Raw genomic sequence first — 17328 nt, 5'->3', positions numbered from 1 at the left:
AAATTAACACTTGGCCTAATTTGTTTCCTAATTGAGATCACCTGTTTCATAGTATTTATAAGTAAAATTGAGAAACTGCTACGAAAATCAAGAAAGCATTTGCTAATCAGAGTTGAAAATGGCAGTAAATGAAGCCATCACCCTTTTCTCGGTGGATTTTTTAGCCTGCTGGAAACAAAGCCCCAGTGGATTCTGGAGCTTTTATTTCCGAGCTCTGTGGATAAAGTGCTATGAGCAGCAAGATAACCATCTGCCCTAACTATCTCCGTAGGCTGGGGTATTTATGCATTTTGGTGTCTGTTTGCTGCTGATTCACCTTCTCTTTGCCACTTCTGCTGCTTATTTATCTTCTAGTCCCCAACATTACATTTATTTGCAATTTCTTACTCGAAAGACTCTGGGCAATCCAAGTCATAGCTCAGTCAGTACAAACTGACATTTCTTACTTTGGAAGGCAGTTTCCTTGTGACAGAAACTGGATGTCAAATTAGCCCAAATTAGCCCATTATTTCTTAGATTTAATGGCCCCATCGCTTTCTCCGCTATCCCCCAGCTGGTGTGATTTCCCTTTCATCTGTACGATCTTCTTTCCACATTTTGCCAGGACTCTGTTTTAACTTGTACCACATTGCTTTCAGTGCCTCTCAGCTGAGAACAATCTCGAGTGCTAAAAGTTGTGACAGCTGAAAGACTGTTGCTCCCACAGGCTCAGGTTCGTTGTGGGGAACAGAGCCAGACACGAGTATCCAAGGAAGCACGTGCTTCATCCCCTGCCCAACAGGCAACCTTTCCAACTTCTCTTCTGCAGCAACTTTTCAGATTTGGACAGAGGCCAAGGACAGTTTGAAGAGTTTCTAAAGTTTGGCTTTGAAGCATAAGTTAAGATAAGCATAAGCATATAAGTTAAGCATAAGCATAAGTTGATAGACTCCTTCTCGACAGTAATTTAGTAAACTTCCTTTGTTCAGAAGAGAGAAGATACTATAAATCCGTGAAATTTTGCTGCAAGGGAAGATCTGAAAGAGAGAAAACCCAGGCTTCTCATTGTTCAGCAGGAATTATTAACATTTAATATTAACCTACCATTCATTGCATCAGGTACCTAATAGACCGTGTCTTTTATGAGCAAAGTGCTGTGCAGGAGGTACATGTTTTCAATGTATATATTTTTCAACTTAGATACTTAATTGTGTGGATGATATCTGTTTGGTGAAGGAATTATTAAAAATCTACACCTACCCCATCCTTTTTTAGAATTAGAGATGTTATATGAGAGAAGGTTTGGTCTGGCTTTTCTCCCTGCCTCCAGCCTCCCCGACATAGTCAAGCCTCCATCATTGTCCCCAGTGAAAGGGATCACCGGTGTGGATAATCCAAATCCTCAGCTAATCCTCTCCGTGGGGTGGGGTCACAGGCCCACCGCTCAGGGCCACAGGCCTAATCACACCTAGGGCATGACCATGGCTCCCTCCTGGGACGTAGGGCAGTGGGTGGACACTGAGGAATAACTCCCAAGGCAGGGAGATATTCTGAAGGCAAATAGCCTCACAGGGATCATCAGGAGCCCCTCGTCCAGAGAACAAAAAAGGGGCAGTGGGTCTTCCCTCCTAGTCTCAAGAGCTGACCCTCTTGCCCTGGAATTCAGGGACTCATTGGTATTCAGGGATGGCCCAGTACAAGGCCAGCCTGAGGAAACTTGCCATCAATACAGAAGTGACCTCAGGTCAGACATAAAAGGGGGGGATGGTCCTGCTCAACCACAGGCACGGATGGTAGAGAGGAGCAAGATGGTCACGTGGGGGGTCCCTGAAGCGTCACACCGTGTCCCGGTGCTTGGGCTTCTAAGAGGGAGACTTTGGGATGCCAGTAATGAATGCGCAACTACATCTTGATTCTTAAGCTTTTGGGGACCTTTGAATTTGAGGTTTCTTTGAATTTGAGTTTAAGTATATTATAGCCAAGAGGTACCACACAATGAGATTCTCATTTGAAAGTCTGTCAGTCACATTGGCCATTTGGAGCAGTCATCCCCCTCAAAATGTCAAGAACCTCTTTGAAGATGTAGATGGTGCAAGAAGGAATCGTGAGCTGAGAAACAAAGAATAGTTCTTTCTTTCTCCAGATAGCATTTTTCAGAATCTCAGTATCCAAACTATATCTTAAAATGAGCTTTGGGGGCATAGTTAATTTACCTGGTGTAGCCTATATTTTTAAACACATGAACATGATTCCCCATTTTGAGAAACACATTAACTCTTTCTTACTTTAAAGCAATTTTTGAAATACAGGGTCTGCCAGCATCTGATATGAGGTGACTTTGGAAAAAAACCATTCCAGACTGTTGTCTTCCATTTTCCTTTGAAGGGGAAAACATTAAAGCATTAAATACTAACACATTTTAAGCCCACGTGCCCTGAAACATCTAAAAGAGGAGAAAATGATTATATTTGCAGATTAACTCTGCAAGGACAAAGCTGTGTAGATAATAATGTCACCTACTTAATAAATGCATGCTGTGACTTGGGCCCTGCCCCTAGCACCTGACAGACCTCTCATTTCATCTTCTGATTTAAAAAGCATTCTAATCAGATGAGGAAAGTGAGGTGCAGGAGAGTTTCACGACTTAATCTAGACCCCAGCATGGTAATGCCCCCCATGCCCAACGTGCTGGCTGCTGTGTGACTGGGTGCCCAGGACGTGGCTCACAGTGCAAGGGTAGGACTCCAGCAGTCGTGTGGTCCACATGGCCAGGTCCTCTTCCGCCCTCCCCGCCTGGATGCAGAGACAGTTGCTGTGTGTGGGACCCTTACCAATCTCTTAACCTAGATCCAGTAAACAAAAGTCAAAGAACCAGAGCGAGCCCTGGAAACTGCGCTTCTCCACAGTGTCTGTCCTGCCGTATTTTGCTTCAGCCGAATGAGGTTGAGAGGGGGGCCTGTCAGACTGCCTGGAAGCGGGTTTGCCTGCTCCCTTACAGCTGACATGCCATTGCTCACGGCTCAAGATGCAGCCTCAGCTAGTTGCTCTCTTCCCTTCATGAGCCGAAAAGATGGGCCTGATACCCACTTGGGTTCTAGAGAAAAGCTCAACCAACTTCACAGCCTGAGCTGATGGATTTGGGGCTTTCTAATGTGGCCTGTTTGTCTGAGGCGGGGGGGGGGGGATCTCCCCCCAAGCTTGCTGGTCTACCAGGCCGGGTGGCCGAGATCATTGAAGCTTGCTTCTTACCCTGAGCAGGAACGCCAACCTGTAAAAACTGAATATCACATGACTTTAAATGCGCATTCCTTATAAAATGTTTAAAGCTCACTGGATTTTATTAGAATATGTGAACCAGACTGAGTATATTAAATTTATGAGTCCAATTGATGCAGTACCATAATAATTCAATACAATATGCTTATGTCATTAAGCTCATAAAGAAGATTCTCTGAATAGCTGTAATGAATAGTTCCAATTCTGTAATCACAGACTAACATTTTCACCCTGATGAATTTTAACTGGGAGCTCTCAGAATTCTCTATAAAATCAAGAAATAAATGCCATATTTCAAATGATGACTACTTATTTCAAGTATTTACTTTAAAACCTAGGATGGATAGAAAAGAAGTACCTGCTAAGATAGAATTATTCATTAGAAATACTAAAAAGGTTGGAAAAGGTTAGTAGCAGGGACTGTGATGTATGGTTAGTCATAAATTATAAATAAAAACCAATGAGACTTTTCTATTCTGCTTTGACTAATTTCATTGACTCTCTCATCCCTTACCTTCTTCCCATGCATATCTATTGTGATTATCTATCACCACGTAATAAACTACCCCAAAACTTAACTTCCTTAAAGCAGCCACCACTTTATTGCTTGTGATGCTGTGGTTCTGGAATTTGGGCAGGGCTTGGCCAAGTGGTTCATCTTTTCCAAATGTCAGGTATCATGTCAGGCCACTTACATGGCTGTATTCTGATCATGGTTCCACTGAGGACTGGGCTCAGATGGGGCACCGAAGCCTGCAAGGTGACTCCTTCACTGTCAGCTTTATTTCCAGTGTTTTCTCTTGGAAAACAGAAGGCCTGGCAGGATCCATGGATCAGAGAGAAGAGATGCTGTTGGAGCACAGTGAAGAAGCTGCAACATGAGGACCATTGGAGAGCCGATCCAGTGAGCAGTACATTCCAGAAGTGTGTCCCCCGCGTAAATGAACCCCACATAGTGTGTGGTCCAGCCATGCTGGACTCTTGGTGGGACCCCAAACTGTTCATTGTCAACATGAGGCTTTGCACATCCCCCGCCCCTCTCCGCCCCCCCGCCCCACACTGCCGGGAATAGGCTTCTACAGTATCTTCCACGAGTATCTCTACCTGTCTGATTCTTACTCATCCTTCAGCTCTTGGCAGAAATGTCACCAGTTCCCAGGACTAGGCTGGATGCCTTTTCTATGTACTCCAAAATCATCTCATTCCATATTTTAATCAGAGCTTTACTTGTCCCAAGTCCCTGGAATGCCTGCATGTGACTCAAGACGAGAACTGACCTTATTCACTACTGACTCCTCAGCAGCATGGCATATAGAAAGCTCTCAGTAAATATTTGTTGGGTGCATGAATGAAGTCTCAAGAGGAGCCGACAAAGAACAAACCTTGATCCAGTCTTCAGAAGACAAGTAGGATTTAGATGAAGGATTCTGGACAATGAGGAGATGGTGCTGGGCAGCCCAGGCTCCTTTTCAGCACAGGCTCAATGTCTGTTTTAGTCAACGTTGGACACCCAGTGCTTGGCACGCTGCTCCATGTAGGGCAGGTGTGTGGTAACTGTGGTGGATGGATGAGTTGCTTGAATTAAACCATCCTAATTTCATCAGAGTGTAGAGGACATTTAGGACCATGTCAGGAAAGGAACCCAGCATTTTTGATTCAGTGGAGACAAATTTTAGGATCCCTAAAATAGCCAGAGAAAGGTGTCGACTAGAATTTATGAGAGTTTAGAACTGGGAAGACTTGAGTGAGTGAATATTGACCCCACTGGTAGGGGGTTGATTCATGATCCATGGCCAGTGGTGACCAGACCTCTCATGTCTAGAAATATCCCAGCATGTCTCCATCCCCGCTTGATTGGTCTTTGGAACCCATCAGTCAAGGATGAATTTTCCAAGTGCTACAAGGTAAATGAAACCTCTAAGTCTTATTAGACTGATCGTTATCTTTAAGCTGCCCTGGCTAATGGCTTCTGGAAATGAATTCCAGCAAACTGTCTTCCCTGTTAATATGTCACAGTGGAAAGGTGGATAAGGCCCTACTACATTTTTAAAGTACGTTTTAATAATTTCAATAACTTTAAATTACATTACAAATTTATGTTAAAATTTTGTGAGATGAAGGGGCTCCACAACAATGAGATGGCTGGGGAAATCATGAGAGTGGCACAGCTGGGTGGTGCATGCCTGTGAAATGAGCAGCAGACTACACTTACAGTCATGAGCCCTGTTAAAGCAAGCTTTTTAGTAACCTAAAATAGTCATGACTTTATCCCCCTGAGCATTAAAGCAAAAGGAAGGGAGCCAAAAAATAAGGTAAGATCTTTGAAACGCTTCTGAAGCCCTCTTATTCCCACGTGTTCTCTATGCATGCGTGCGTGTGCACATGCACACACACACACACACACACACACACTCACACACAGTAAATTCTGAGAGTCTGCATGGTATGGAGAGCCCTAAAGAGAAGGGCTATGTTTACATGCACATTTACTCATTACCTTTCAGGCTTAAGGGATTGCACCTTATAAGTGACATTAAGCCATCTGACTTTCTCCTGAATTTAAAGACCAAGTTGTTTGTCAGCTTCTATAGTCTGTTGACATTGGCTAAGCCACTGCCTCTTGGGATCTCAGTTTCCTCATCTGTAAACAGGATTCACATACCTGTCCTCCTCCACCTCAGCATGTCTTAGGGGTCATGGGAGCTCATGAACTGGTAAGTGTTTTGTACAAAGTGCCTGAAGATCCAAATCCAGCATCCAGGTCTTCCACATTCTCCTTCAAGTCCTGCTGTTCCCCACACAGAGCCCTGCACATGCTAGCCTTACTTACTCCCTTGCTCACACGGTTTGCTGAGTTTGGATACCACTCCGTCTTCCCTCCTTTCCAGATCCCAGACCTGAAAGGAAATGGCTGCGAGATGAGAAGGGCCACACTATCGAACTCCCTGCTGATCATGCAGGTTTTTGCCTGGAAGGACTATGGAGCATATGGTCGGTCCCAATGACCAGACTAACGTTTCATCCAGAAACTCCAGAATTGAAAAGAACAAGCCAGCAGAGGCCATCGTAAGGCCAGCTTTTAGCTAGGTTGTTCCGGTAACTTAAGTACTTTTCCTTTCAGCTAGAGCAGAGCCTAAAATTATATTGTAAGGCACATATGAATCATGTTAACAAAATGACCTTCATCAAGAATGAAATAAAAATGAAAATAGCAGGTAGCAGCACATTATATTTTCAATTTTTTTCCTCATGCAATGTATCGATTGAGGTACCAGGCTAAAGCTCTAAAATAATTGACTAAATTCTTGCTGAATTACCCTGTATTGCTGTAGGGAGTGTGCTTCACCTTTCAGAACTCATTAACACAGCCAGTAGACCATATTAGCCTGTGTTTTGGTTCAAAAGATTAATAATATTTAGTTGTTGTATTTTGAAATGGTGTTGGAATTTTGAAGATTGGCCTGCGTGTATATATCAGGCTTTGGGCAGGAGCTTTCCAGGTAAATACTTGGCCGGGGATGTACCACTAGGATGCACTGACCCATCAAAAATGTTAGTCACTAAAGCCTCCTAGGAGTGAGAGAAGGGTGACTTGGGCAGATCTTGATGTGACTACAGACTACACCCCCCACAGCCCAGGGGCTTGGATGTGGTATAGGTGGAAGGTTTCCTCTGATCTTGACTGGCACCTACTACCTGCCAGTGCTCCGGAGTTAATGTCTGTTAACTCGTTTGCAAACAGTGGAAAATCACTGGGGCCGCATTGTAAGCAAATGGACTTCTCCACTCCCAGGCTTGGGAATGGCCCGACCAAAGTCTCTCCTGGAGCTGCCCCTCTGTGAGAGAGGTCCCTGAATTTCTTACACTCTTATAAATGCTCTATGGCAGTGGCTGTGAAGTCAATAAGAGATCGATTCCAGCAGATTCCAAGTGGTATCTCCAGTAGCTCTTTGGCAGTGAGGTGCCCATCCCAGAATATGAATGGGAAAAACTCACCAGCCCTCTGCCATAAGTCAGCTAGATAACCAACCCCCAAAGAAGGGAAAGCTGTTTTTTCAGAAGGGAATCTGAGTGCTATTAGGGAAGGGAAAAGGAAGCAGGGCAGTCAAAACATGGCCAGTGCTCACCAAGGCTCTGTAAGGAAGATATCAGAGCATGAACAGAGTTACATTGGACTCTGTGGAGAAGAGTATAAGGCTCACAGCTAGAGGTCTTTTTCTCATGTTTGTATGGAACATTAACTCTAGAGAGCCCAGAGGCCCCCTGTCTCTGTGAGAGCAGCCTCAGGCCTGGAAAAGGCAGCATATCTGGCTCAGACAACCTTGCCTGGTGAGAGACAACAGTGCTCAGGACATGGGAGGCCCAACAGGATAAAACAGGGATGGTAGACGCTGGACAGCAGGCTGGTGATTGAGACCCAGCCTCTAGGGCTGAAAGATGTGGGTATGGATCTGGTATTCCCACCTCTGTGCTTCATGACCTTTGGGGCATTACTTAAGCCTCTTGGTCCTCAGTTTCTTCATCTGGCAGATGGGTCCCATGCAGTGTCCCTATTTCATAAATAGCTATTTCATAAATAGCTCTTGTGGTAAGTAAATGAGATATACCATGAAAAGTTCTCACTGTGCCTAGAACATTACATGCCCTTGATAACTGGCCTCTTTGTGAGAGCAACAAGATGGGAGCTGGTCAGACTGTTGTGTGTACGTGGGAGACAATCCTCAGGAAATAGAGTGGTCTTGGCAGGTATGAGCTGACCACTTTCCTTTGGAAAGGAGAGGTCAGGAGCCTGATGTAGGTGTCTCCAACAAGCTGTGTGTCCTCGTCTTTCCTGTGTTCTTTCGGCCTTCTTTTGAAAGGCTCCTGGTCCCCTCAGGATTTTGTCTTATTTGGAGGTGGAGATTAAAAGCACATGCCTATTTAACAGTTCCATTTGGAACACACCCATGGGGTGGTCTCTCCCAGTTTCGTCTACGCCTGCTCATTGCCTTTGCATGGATTGACTTTAAAAAATAATAAGAGGGGTACCTGGGTGGCTCAGTCAGTTAAGTGTTTGACTTTGGCTCAGGTCATGATCTCACTGTTTGTGGGTTTGAGTCCTGTGTCAGGCTCTGGGCTGACAACTCAGAGGCTGGAGCGTGCTTCAGATTCTGTGTCTCCCTCTCTCTCTGCCCCTCTTCCCACTTGTGCTCGCTCATAAATAAATAAATAAACATTAAAAAAATTAAAACATAATAAGATATTCCCGCGGACTGTAGAAGAAAGGCACTTTATGGAATCCAGGTACTCTGTTCAGTACTGAAATGTGCGTTCAAGATCTGCCATCTAAGCCTGATTTTCTGAAAGTATCAATAAGAAAACACCTTATACTTTAGTGTTAGTCCAAGTAGCAAAAAGTAAATAACCTAGATAAATGTCTCATATATTTCTTAAATCTTTTTTTTTTTTTTTTTTTTTTTTGCCAAATCAATACATGACTCAGAGTTTGATCTCCAATATTGCTGTGCTATTTGCCTTCTCTCCCCTGTGGCTTCTGTTCCCCCTTCCATCCCAAAACTTCCTCTCTCACCCTCCTCCAGCCGACCCCTCCATCTCTCAGGGCCCCTTTTGGCCCCTGCCCTATCCTGCAATCACTCATACTCAGACCCTGTCCCAGACCCTTTCTTGCTCTGTACTATGGGTTTGCAATCTTAATTGAAAAAGGATTTGGTTTAATCTGACCTACATCCTCCAAGTACCAGGATGAGGCAGGGCCGAAATGTTGCACAACCTCTGGGGATATAACCATCTATTCTCAGTGGCCCTGATCCGAGTGTTGAATGAAGCAAGGACTCAGGTGAGATGCCCCCCCCCCCCCCCCGGCCCTCGGCGGGCAGGGGTTACCGGCCCTCTGTGGTCCCGAACAGCAACAGATTTGAATACGTCTACTTTTGTTTCTTCTTCTTTTTTTTTCAATGGAGAAAATGCCATGTGAAAGAAACAGAAACTTGATATTGGATTTCACAAATCCTTTTCCTACTTTGCCCTTCTGACCCTGATAAGCTACTTAAACTCCTAATGTCCTTCAATTTTTGTAATACTTTTTTATAAAGTGCACTGCCCTGGGGATACAGCTTGGCCCCTGGACTTATTTTTCACATAGCAGGGAGGGCTAGCCTTGACAGGAAGGACTCTCATTTTCTCCCTTCAGCCACAGATGCCATAGAAAACATGGTAAGCCCAAGCCACAAAAATTACTAATGTAAATATGTGTATATTTAAATATGTATTTTATGTATAATTGTAACGTATATTAAATATATGCAAAGGTCGAGTTCTAGTTCATTGGCTGATCTAGGCCTGAGCCTCAACTCCTAAAGGGAAACTTTTTTATTGGAGAAAGAGTGATAAGCTTGATTCACCAGACACCGCGTTATGTAGAGGCAGATTTTATCACTGAGGAAGAGCTCAGAGAGAAGAATCAAACTAGTCACCGTTGCTGGACTATCTGCAAAAGACAGTCAGTGGGCATGTGCACATGCAGAATACTATACAGCCATGATCATGAGCAAACTACAAGGATGCCCAACAGGGTGAGCGAATCTCCCAAGCTTTGTGTTACACACAGGAGGCCAGACACAAAAGAGAGTGTCCTGCGTGGTTCCAGTAGTGTGAGCTTCAAAAACTGGCAGAACTACTCAATAGCGGGAGAAGTCAGGATAGCGTTGTCGTTGGAGAAAGGACTGCGAGGGAATGTGAGGCGGGCCCCCTGGGTACTAGCAACATTGTCTCGTTTTTATCTAGGTGCTCATCACACAGGTACGTCCAGTCTTGGAAACTTCATTAGGCTGTGTGTGCATGCTGTTTTCTCAGGGTACACCTCAATTTTTAAAAATTAACTCACCAGCGTCCGTCATCAGGGTTCTTTCCAGGCACTTTTCCCAAGCTCAGCAGTGTGCCAGGCATGGCAGTGGTTACAAAGAAGACGGATATGCTGTCTGTGACCTCAGGAACCTTCTGGGAGTTTACTTTTGTCTTCTGTCCCCAGCCCTACACCTAGTCCTTTGGTTTTGTCATTCACCAGAAGTTGTCCGGCCCACTGCAAGCACGTGGCTCTGGACACAGCACCAAGGCCACCCTGCCTCCCCTTGGATACTTCAGAGCACCTCGAGGTCACTATGAAGAGTACTCTCTAATCAAAGCATTTCTTTGGCCAAGGAAGCAGTCTATGTAAAGGGAGCCCCGGCTGCCCAATCCTGCAATGCAGAGGTTTGTTTTGCAATGAAAAAACTCTCCTGTAATGTTTCTAATGCGTTGAATGAGGTCCCTGTATCTCCAGTTTCCATGGAGACATGCCAGTGAGTTCATTTAAAGAAAAAGACACTCCCTGCACCTAGTTTAGTTTACTGGTCTCTTGATGGCGGTGACCGGGCAGGGAAGGCATCTCCAATATTTTCTTTATTTTTATCTGTGTTTTTTAACTTTAACTTTTCATGACCCCCTTTGGGTTCCACTGGCCCTTTAAAGGTCCCCCACTCTTTGTGAACCAATTACGACAAATGCGGATACAACATCTGTTCCTAGATTTGAATACCTTCCATCCTGTCGGAATTCATCTCCAGGGCAAGCTGGTTGTGAGCATTAGTCTGCACACTCGTGCGGCCTGTGGGAGACCTGTAGCAGGGGCTGTTCCCAGCTCTGTTCGAGTTTTAGACTGTGGCAGACTTGTGGCCCCACACTGCAGTGCACAAGCTCCTCCTCATCCTTGCTGGAAACACTTCCCTCTTGACCTTCCCACAACAGTCAGTTTGCGCACGTGTTTACACGTGTATTTATCGCATTGTAAAGATTGGCCGGCCGGCAGGTGTGGTCTGCGTTGGACACTCGCATCCACGTTAGATGGATTTTTGGGTCCCTCTAAAGTTGCTGTTCTCCGCTTCCCTTCCCCCAGTGAGGTTGAAGTCCGGTTCCTTTTGCCCCTGATGCAAAAAAGTACTGGTGTAAGATCTTCATTTTTCAGCAATTGGTCTTGACACCTTCTCGCCTCGACCTGATCGCTCTTCCAAGCTCCTTTCCTGAGAGATTACCGTGAGACCAGTAAGTGAGGAATACTGAACAAAAAAGACAGAGTCCGAGTTAAAAACCCTTGTTTTCCAAGTCCCCTCTCCTGATCGCTAGCCTTGCTCACCTCCCTGACAACAGGGTCCTCATCCAAAAATGGCTATGACTAATAAGAGCAGATAATTCTAGGCGGAGTACAATAACAACATAAAACAAGGTGAGCTCAGAAATGCGGAGGCAGGGGCGCCTGGGTGGCGCAGTCGGTTAAGCGTCCAACTTCAGCCAGGTCGCAATCTCGCGGTCTGTGAGTTCGAGCCCCGCGTCGGGCTCTGGGCTGATGGCTCAGAGCCTGGAGCCTGTTTCCGACTCTGTGTCTCCCTCTCTCTCTGCCCCTCCCCTGTTCATGCTCTGTCTCTCTCTGTCCCAAAAATAAATAAACGTTGAAAAAAAAAATTAAAAAAAAAAATTAAAAAAAAAAGAAATGCGGAGGCACAATACAAATGTTTTGTTCTCTTGCTTTGGGGATGGCTTCACGGGTGTACACACGGTTCAAGACTCACCAGATTGTCCGTTTGAAGAACGTACAGTGACTGTGCATCAGTAAGAAATGAGACGTTAGAAGATTTTTAGAAAGTAAATTACTATACGGTGTCAATTATTAATAATCCTCATTACTTTTAAGAAAGTAGCTGATGAATTTTCCTTGAGCAGAGTGTCTTTCAGAAGTAAATTTAAGGCCGGCAGTTCGTAGGGGCAGCTGGATGCCACTTCTGCTGGGCCAGGTTTTCGCAATCGTTGCGTGAGTGACATTGGGAACGCAATAATGCTTGCATGGGGCTGTCCCGTGCATCGTGGGATGCGCCTAGATGCACGCCACACCCCCCCACCCAGAGTAACGAAACCATCTGCAGACATCACTGTGTGTCTTCTATGGGGTGGACCGCCCCTGGTGGGAACCACTGCTTCTCGGCCTCAGCCATGTTTCACTGACAAATTTCTTTGTTACTCAAAGTCCATAATAATTATGTTTAATGTCAGCATTTGTGATAGGATCATTTATATTTTTGAAATAAGCTGAGGCAGTAATAAAGATTTAGGCTTACTCATTTTCTCTTGTAAATAACACTTGCCTGACCTGAAATATATGAACTATTTCTGTATGTCCTCTTTTCCTTTAATACATCCTGCCTGCACCCACGTCTCATTCCATCCCCGGCATCTCGGATCCTCGTCCCAGACATGCTTTGCTTGCTCGGTGCCAGAAAAGGCGGCGACTGCTGTGACAAACACGTGCAGCCGTGGGGAGGGGCAGAGCAGGGGGTTCAGAGCAATTAATCTTAGTCAGAATTTCTTTTCATTGATGATTATGGGTTTTGCAAAATGACTCGTAAATATTAGTACTTGGAACTGACCCGCTTGTCCCCAGCATTTCTTTTCCTTTAAAGGATCCAAATCAGACAGTTACAGTGCTGTTTAAAAATGCTAGTGAGCAGCACATTTAGCATTCTACAGATGGCTAGCCTTTTTCCCCCTCCCTTTAATTGGCTTTCTATTTAACAAGTAAGTTGGGGGGAAACGACCTGTTAAAAAATAGGATATTAACTGATGCCACTATTGTTGGCAAGCAGACCACTTCCCCACCCCCCATCCTGGCACCACATTGGCATTTCTCTGGGCATTGTCCGCAGGTAGACCTGAGGCCATGTTGCCCTGAGCCAGAGAGCAGAGACACCTGCGTAATGGATGTGGTGGCTCTATTCCCTTGGGTTGGTCTGGTGAAGGCCAAGGACACACAGATTCCCATGTGCTGTTTCCAATGGCAGCAACAGCTCTTCCAAAGTGGGTGGCAAGTTGTTTCTGGGATTTCTTCTCTCTTTTTGACTCCACCCCACGACGACGTCTAACCACGTTTTGTCTCCCGTCTCTTCCTCAGAAATACCTCAGGGACTTTTTCAGCGTGATGCTGCAGTCCGCGACGTCTCCCCTACACATCGACAAAGTGAGGCTGACTCTTTCCAAACACACCATCTGTGAGTTCTCGCCGTTCTTCAAGAAAGGGGTCTTTGACTACAGCAGCCACGGGACGGGGTAGAGCTGGGGGTGATGGAGGAACCACCGATGCAGTGCCTTCTCGTCCACGTGGCCCTCCCGGCGCGCGGCAGCCTCCCACACTCCTTCTGGGCCTGCCTCCTCCTGTGGCAGCCGGACGTGCAGCAGCCGGCCTGGGCCGCCCCGCCAGGGCCTCCCGGGTGCCTGACTTTGGACTGGCATGTTTCGCTTCGCTGGTGGTGACCCTGACGGGCAGCTGCTACTGTTCCATTGCCGTTGAATGTGGCCTTTTCCCCCATAGTGCTCCCTCCTCCTTGAAGCGGGAGGCCGTCCCCTGTGGCAAAATGGACGTGGCCGGCTTATCTTGGGCCTCCCTGAGCCACGCCAACCTGGGACCTCCCAAACTGGGTGTGCGGCTTACCAGACCTATTTGAAATGACTTTCATCTGGTTTCCTCTTCCACCAAAATATATCTTATTTTTTATATGCCTTCCATATGGCTGGCTGTATCCCACGAGAAGCATTTTAAATGATTTCATTGTATTTTTTCCGTTTCCCCTCATTTGAGTCAGAACTTTCGTATGATACCTGACCACTGATGTTTACACAGAATTTCATATTCTGCAAAAGGGATTTATGGTCCAATCATGACTGGAATCTTCCATGCCTGACAAATTAGATGTAGGCGACATCACTTAAAACATCTGTACATCCATACAAACAGGATATATGTTTAATCTTGAATATCTGAGGAAATTTTCCTAAATGTAAATGGCTACTGTGCATTCTTGAGCTTTCTCCACTAAGCACAAAACAAGCGCGTAGCTGAATGCATATTTTTAAATTTTTTTTTCACGTTTTTGTTACAGAATCTACTGGATCTTTGGCTGAAAGACTAGAATTTACAGTAGTTTATTAATGATCCCTTAAAATTACTCAGGACTTAATGTAGCATTGCACATCCATGTACAATAAAACTGCTTTGTTTTACTAAGAAGAAAAATGTAAGTGGAAAAATATGTGGCATATACTGAAATGTATATAATTCTACCTATAGATTTATATATGTACACACGCCTGTACAATAGTTGTATCAAAATATATAATCATCCACGCCAAATTTATTAAAGGTATTTGCTATTTCAAAATTTAAATTGAGCTGCTATCAATATTAAATGAAGTTATAGAACCTATCCTGTAGCACCGTTTATTTTAAGTTTGCGACATGATCATCCCTACTGGTCTGTTTAAAAATTTATCTAATGTGTTTGGAAAGATCGGTAATGTATAATTTAGCATTTGTGTTGCAGAAGATGCTGTTAGAGTAACATTTGAAGCCACGAATGAATGGGGTAACAAAATGTGTTTGCATTCAGTCTTCTACAATATACCTGTGCAACTGAGCCCTCCAACCTGAAAAATATGTTTAAAGATGCAATTATCCCAATAAGGGGGAAAACTATTATTACACTAATTAGATATCACAGTTTAATATGACAAAAATGAGGACATTTAAAAATTGCTACAGAAAGACTTGCTTTTTGTCTCCAGCAGTGATTACAGGCATAGGTTTAGAGGCAATTACTACCAGAGAATTTAAACCTGCAGATTTAAGGATAAAGCTGGGAGATAATAATTAACCATAGGTCATTCATCTAAAAGGAGTCAAAACACTACAGATTGTCCCTCATTTGCAGAGTAAATAAATGGTTTTCTTCAGCTGACCAGATAATCTGTCCCCTGCCCTTTTGGACCTGTCTCTGAGGCCAGGCTCATGGCAAGCGTTTCACTGAAGTGACACAGGATACGATAATAACCTGGCAAGAATAAATAGACCCGTGTTTGTGAGCCATGCAGGAGCCAGAAGACCCTTTGATTCCAATCCTCATCTTAAGTAATCAGTATTGAGTTTGAAGTTCAAGCGCTAGCTGCCTCTGGCTAAAGCTGGCTGTAGTGTTTGTGGGTCATTTCACCTCTCTGAGCCTCAGTCTCCCCATCTGAAAACAAGCTGTTGCACAGGATAATCTCTCTTTCCTGTTCTAGCCGTGGTCACAAGCAGGGGGATAACTACTCCTGATGGATGGGCCAGGTAAGCCCCTGGTGTGCGGATGTGAAATACAAACTTCTAACCAGACCCAAAGGCAGCTTGACCTGAATAAAACATGAGGGAATGTTGAAAAGCCAATGAAAAGTCTCACCTAAACAAATAATGGAGTTTCTGGAGTGTAGACAAAACAGATGTCAGAGTCAGGATGACAGAATTGAAGCTTTGTTAATTTAGACTGATTCAGAGAAGTAAAAGAAAATTAGCAGATACCGATTTTTTTTACTTCGAGTGCCTCAAATAAAGTAGTGCTAAAATGACCGTTTTATCAATTCAGATTGAGGTGCCATCAACTTCTAAATATTCCTGTAGTCAGTTGGACACATCTAAGGAACTTAGGATTCTTTAGGACCTAGGACCTAGCATGTCCTAGGTCTTGCTTACATAGTAAAATGTGTACACCAAGCTTGTTTATACTCACAAGTAGGGTAGGCGCCTTCGGCTGGGATCCCACCCAGGCCTCGCCGTCTTGACTAATTTGGGCTTGTGCATAGGGAATAGCTAAGTCATGCTGGCTTCCGAATGATGGGCGTCTAGAAGATTCTCAGGCCCATAATGTGGAGATGCCTGGAGACTCATGAACTGGGTACCCAGGCCCCAGGGCCACTTCTGTGCACATCTGTATGTAGAAAGGCCCAGTTCTACACTTGGCTCCATCCACCCACTTCGTGCTCTGGCCAGCGCATGCTCGGCAGTTTGGGCAGAAGGAGCCAGAAGTTTCACAGCTTAGAGCATCTGTGAGCTCAGATATGTAGCTCCTGCAAGGCTGCAGTCCCTCGCCTCAGAGTCGGGGCACGTTGATGTTCTGAGTGCGAGTTTCAAAGATGAGGTTCAGATCCACCTCCCCCAGTGCACAATCCGACGCGTGCCCCATCGCTTCCTCAGACCTGCCGTCCGGGGTAGAGAGCAGGCTTCTGTTGTGACGTGGCTCGTTGTTATGCCGAGCCTACCCCAAGCAGGCCTCATCTCCTCAGAGGGAACTTAAGTAACAATTCAAGATGGTCATGAGAGAATTTTCAGTGACACCCTGCTTTCCGATCAGTAGTGTTGGAGAGAGGTTTTAAATATGCTCCTTCACAAACGCCTAGAATGATGCCTTGAGGGGTCATTAGTCCGGGGTTGAACATTTCTCCCACGTGAGGCCCTTGTCTTCCCATATTCCTACACACCCATGCAAGAGTAGTTCAGGATGGACTCTGTTACTGGGTAAGTGGGTTTTTTTGTTTGTTTTTGTTTGTTTTCATTTTGAAGAAGAGGAATAAGAAATGTCTGTAAAATAAATCCATGGCAAAATCAACTGCTTCAGTTTTACTTAAATTATCATGACAGGTGAGTTATGTTTTGGGGAAACTAATTAAAGGCCATTAATCTAGGGGGACTCATTCTTGGCAGATTAAGCCCTGTCTGTCCCACCTTTTAATGGCAGGCCTCTTGCTACATGCAAGAAGAGGACCCGGTTGTCGACTTTTTTCCTTTTGTTCAGAGTGTTTTTTTCTGATGATAATTACATGGGTAACGACTCTCTGGTGCTGAAATTTTGAATTTTGCACATACAGAATTGTTTCTGAGTTGAAACAAATCCACCGGTTGTTATAAATTTCTAAAGCGTCATATTTCAAATGGATCTTACAGTGGTACCTGGGAGTTATCTGAGGTGATGTTGGTGGTGGCCAGGCTGTTACCTTCAGAAGTCTTGTCCATCTGGGAACCCAGAAGAACCCAGCTACATTTTGAAATGGTAGGAAAGACAGAAAGACATTTGGTTGAACTGAAGGGGTTCAAGGATGCGAGTTTATCCTTGTTCCCTGCAAATAGCAATCTGCATGCATTTATCACTGTAGAATTCTGTGCGCTATGCTCTGGCACTGTCTCTTACTGCA

The 17328-nt window shown here is 44.8% G+C and overlaps 1 protein-coding gene across 6 annotated transcripts in view; it reads left to right on the top strand.

Annotated features, from left to right (window-relative positions):
* Positions 1 to 13394, top strand: part of KIF16B (kinesin family member 16B) — a 295283-nt gene extending 281889 nt beyond the window's left edge. For 3 of the 6 annotated variants that reach the window (XM_047852576.1, XM_047852575.1, XM_047852573.1), the window contains one exon: positions 13229 to 13394. In XM_047852576.1, the coding sequence (XP_047708532.1) occupies positions 13229 to 13387 (159 nt within the window). In that variant the 3' untranslated portion in view covers positions 13388 to 13394. Of the gene's footprint in view, positions 1 to 4066; positions 4160 to 6143; positions 6322 to 13228 lie in introns of all 6 variants that reach the window. The other 3 variants (XR_007150865.1, XM_047852577.1, XM_047852574.1) reach the window with 3 other exon arrangements.
* Positions 13395 to 17328: the final 3934 nt, after the last annotated feature.

Source organism: Prionailurus viverrinus, chromosome A3, assembly GCF_022837055.1.
Source record: "Prionailurus viverrinus isolate Anna chromosome A3, UM_Priviv_1.0, whole genome shotgun sequence".
NCBI classification, from domain to species: domain Eukaryota; kingdom Metazoa; phylum Chordata; class Mammalia; order Carnivora; family Felidae; genus Prionailurus; species Prionailurus viverrinus.
The sequence above is the reverse complement of the archived record's forward strand: the minus strand, read 5'-3'. Positions and strand labels throughout refer to the sequence as shown.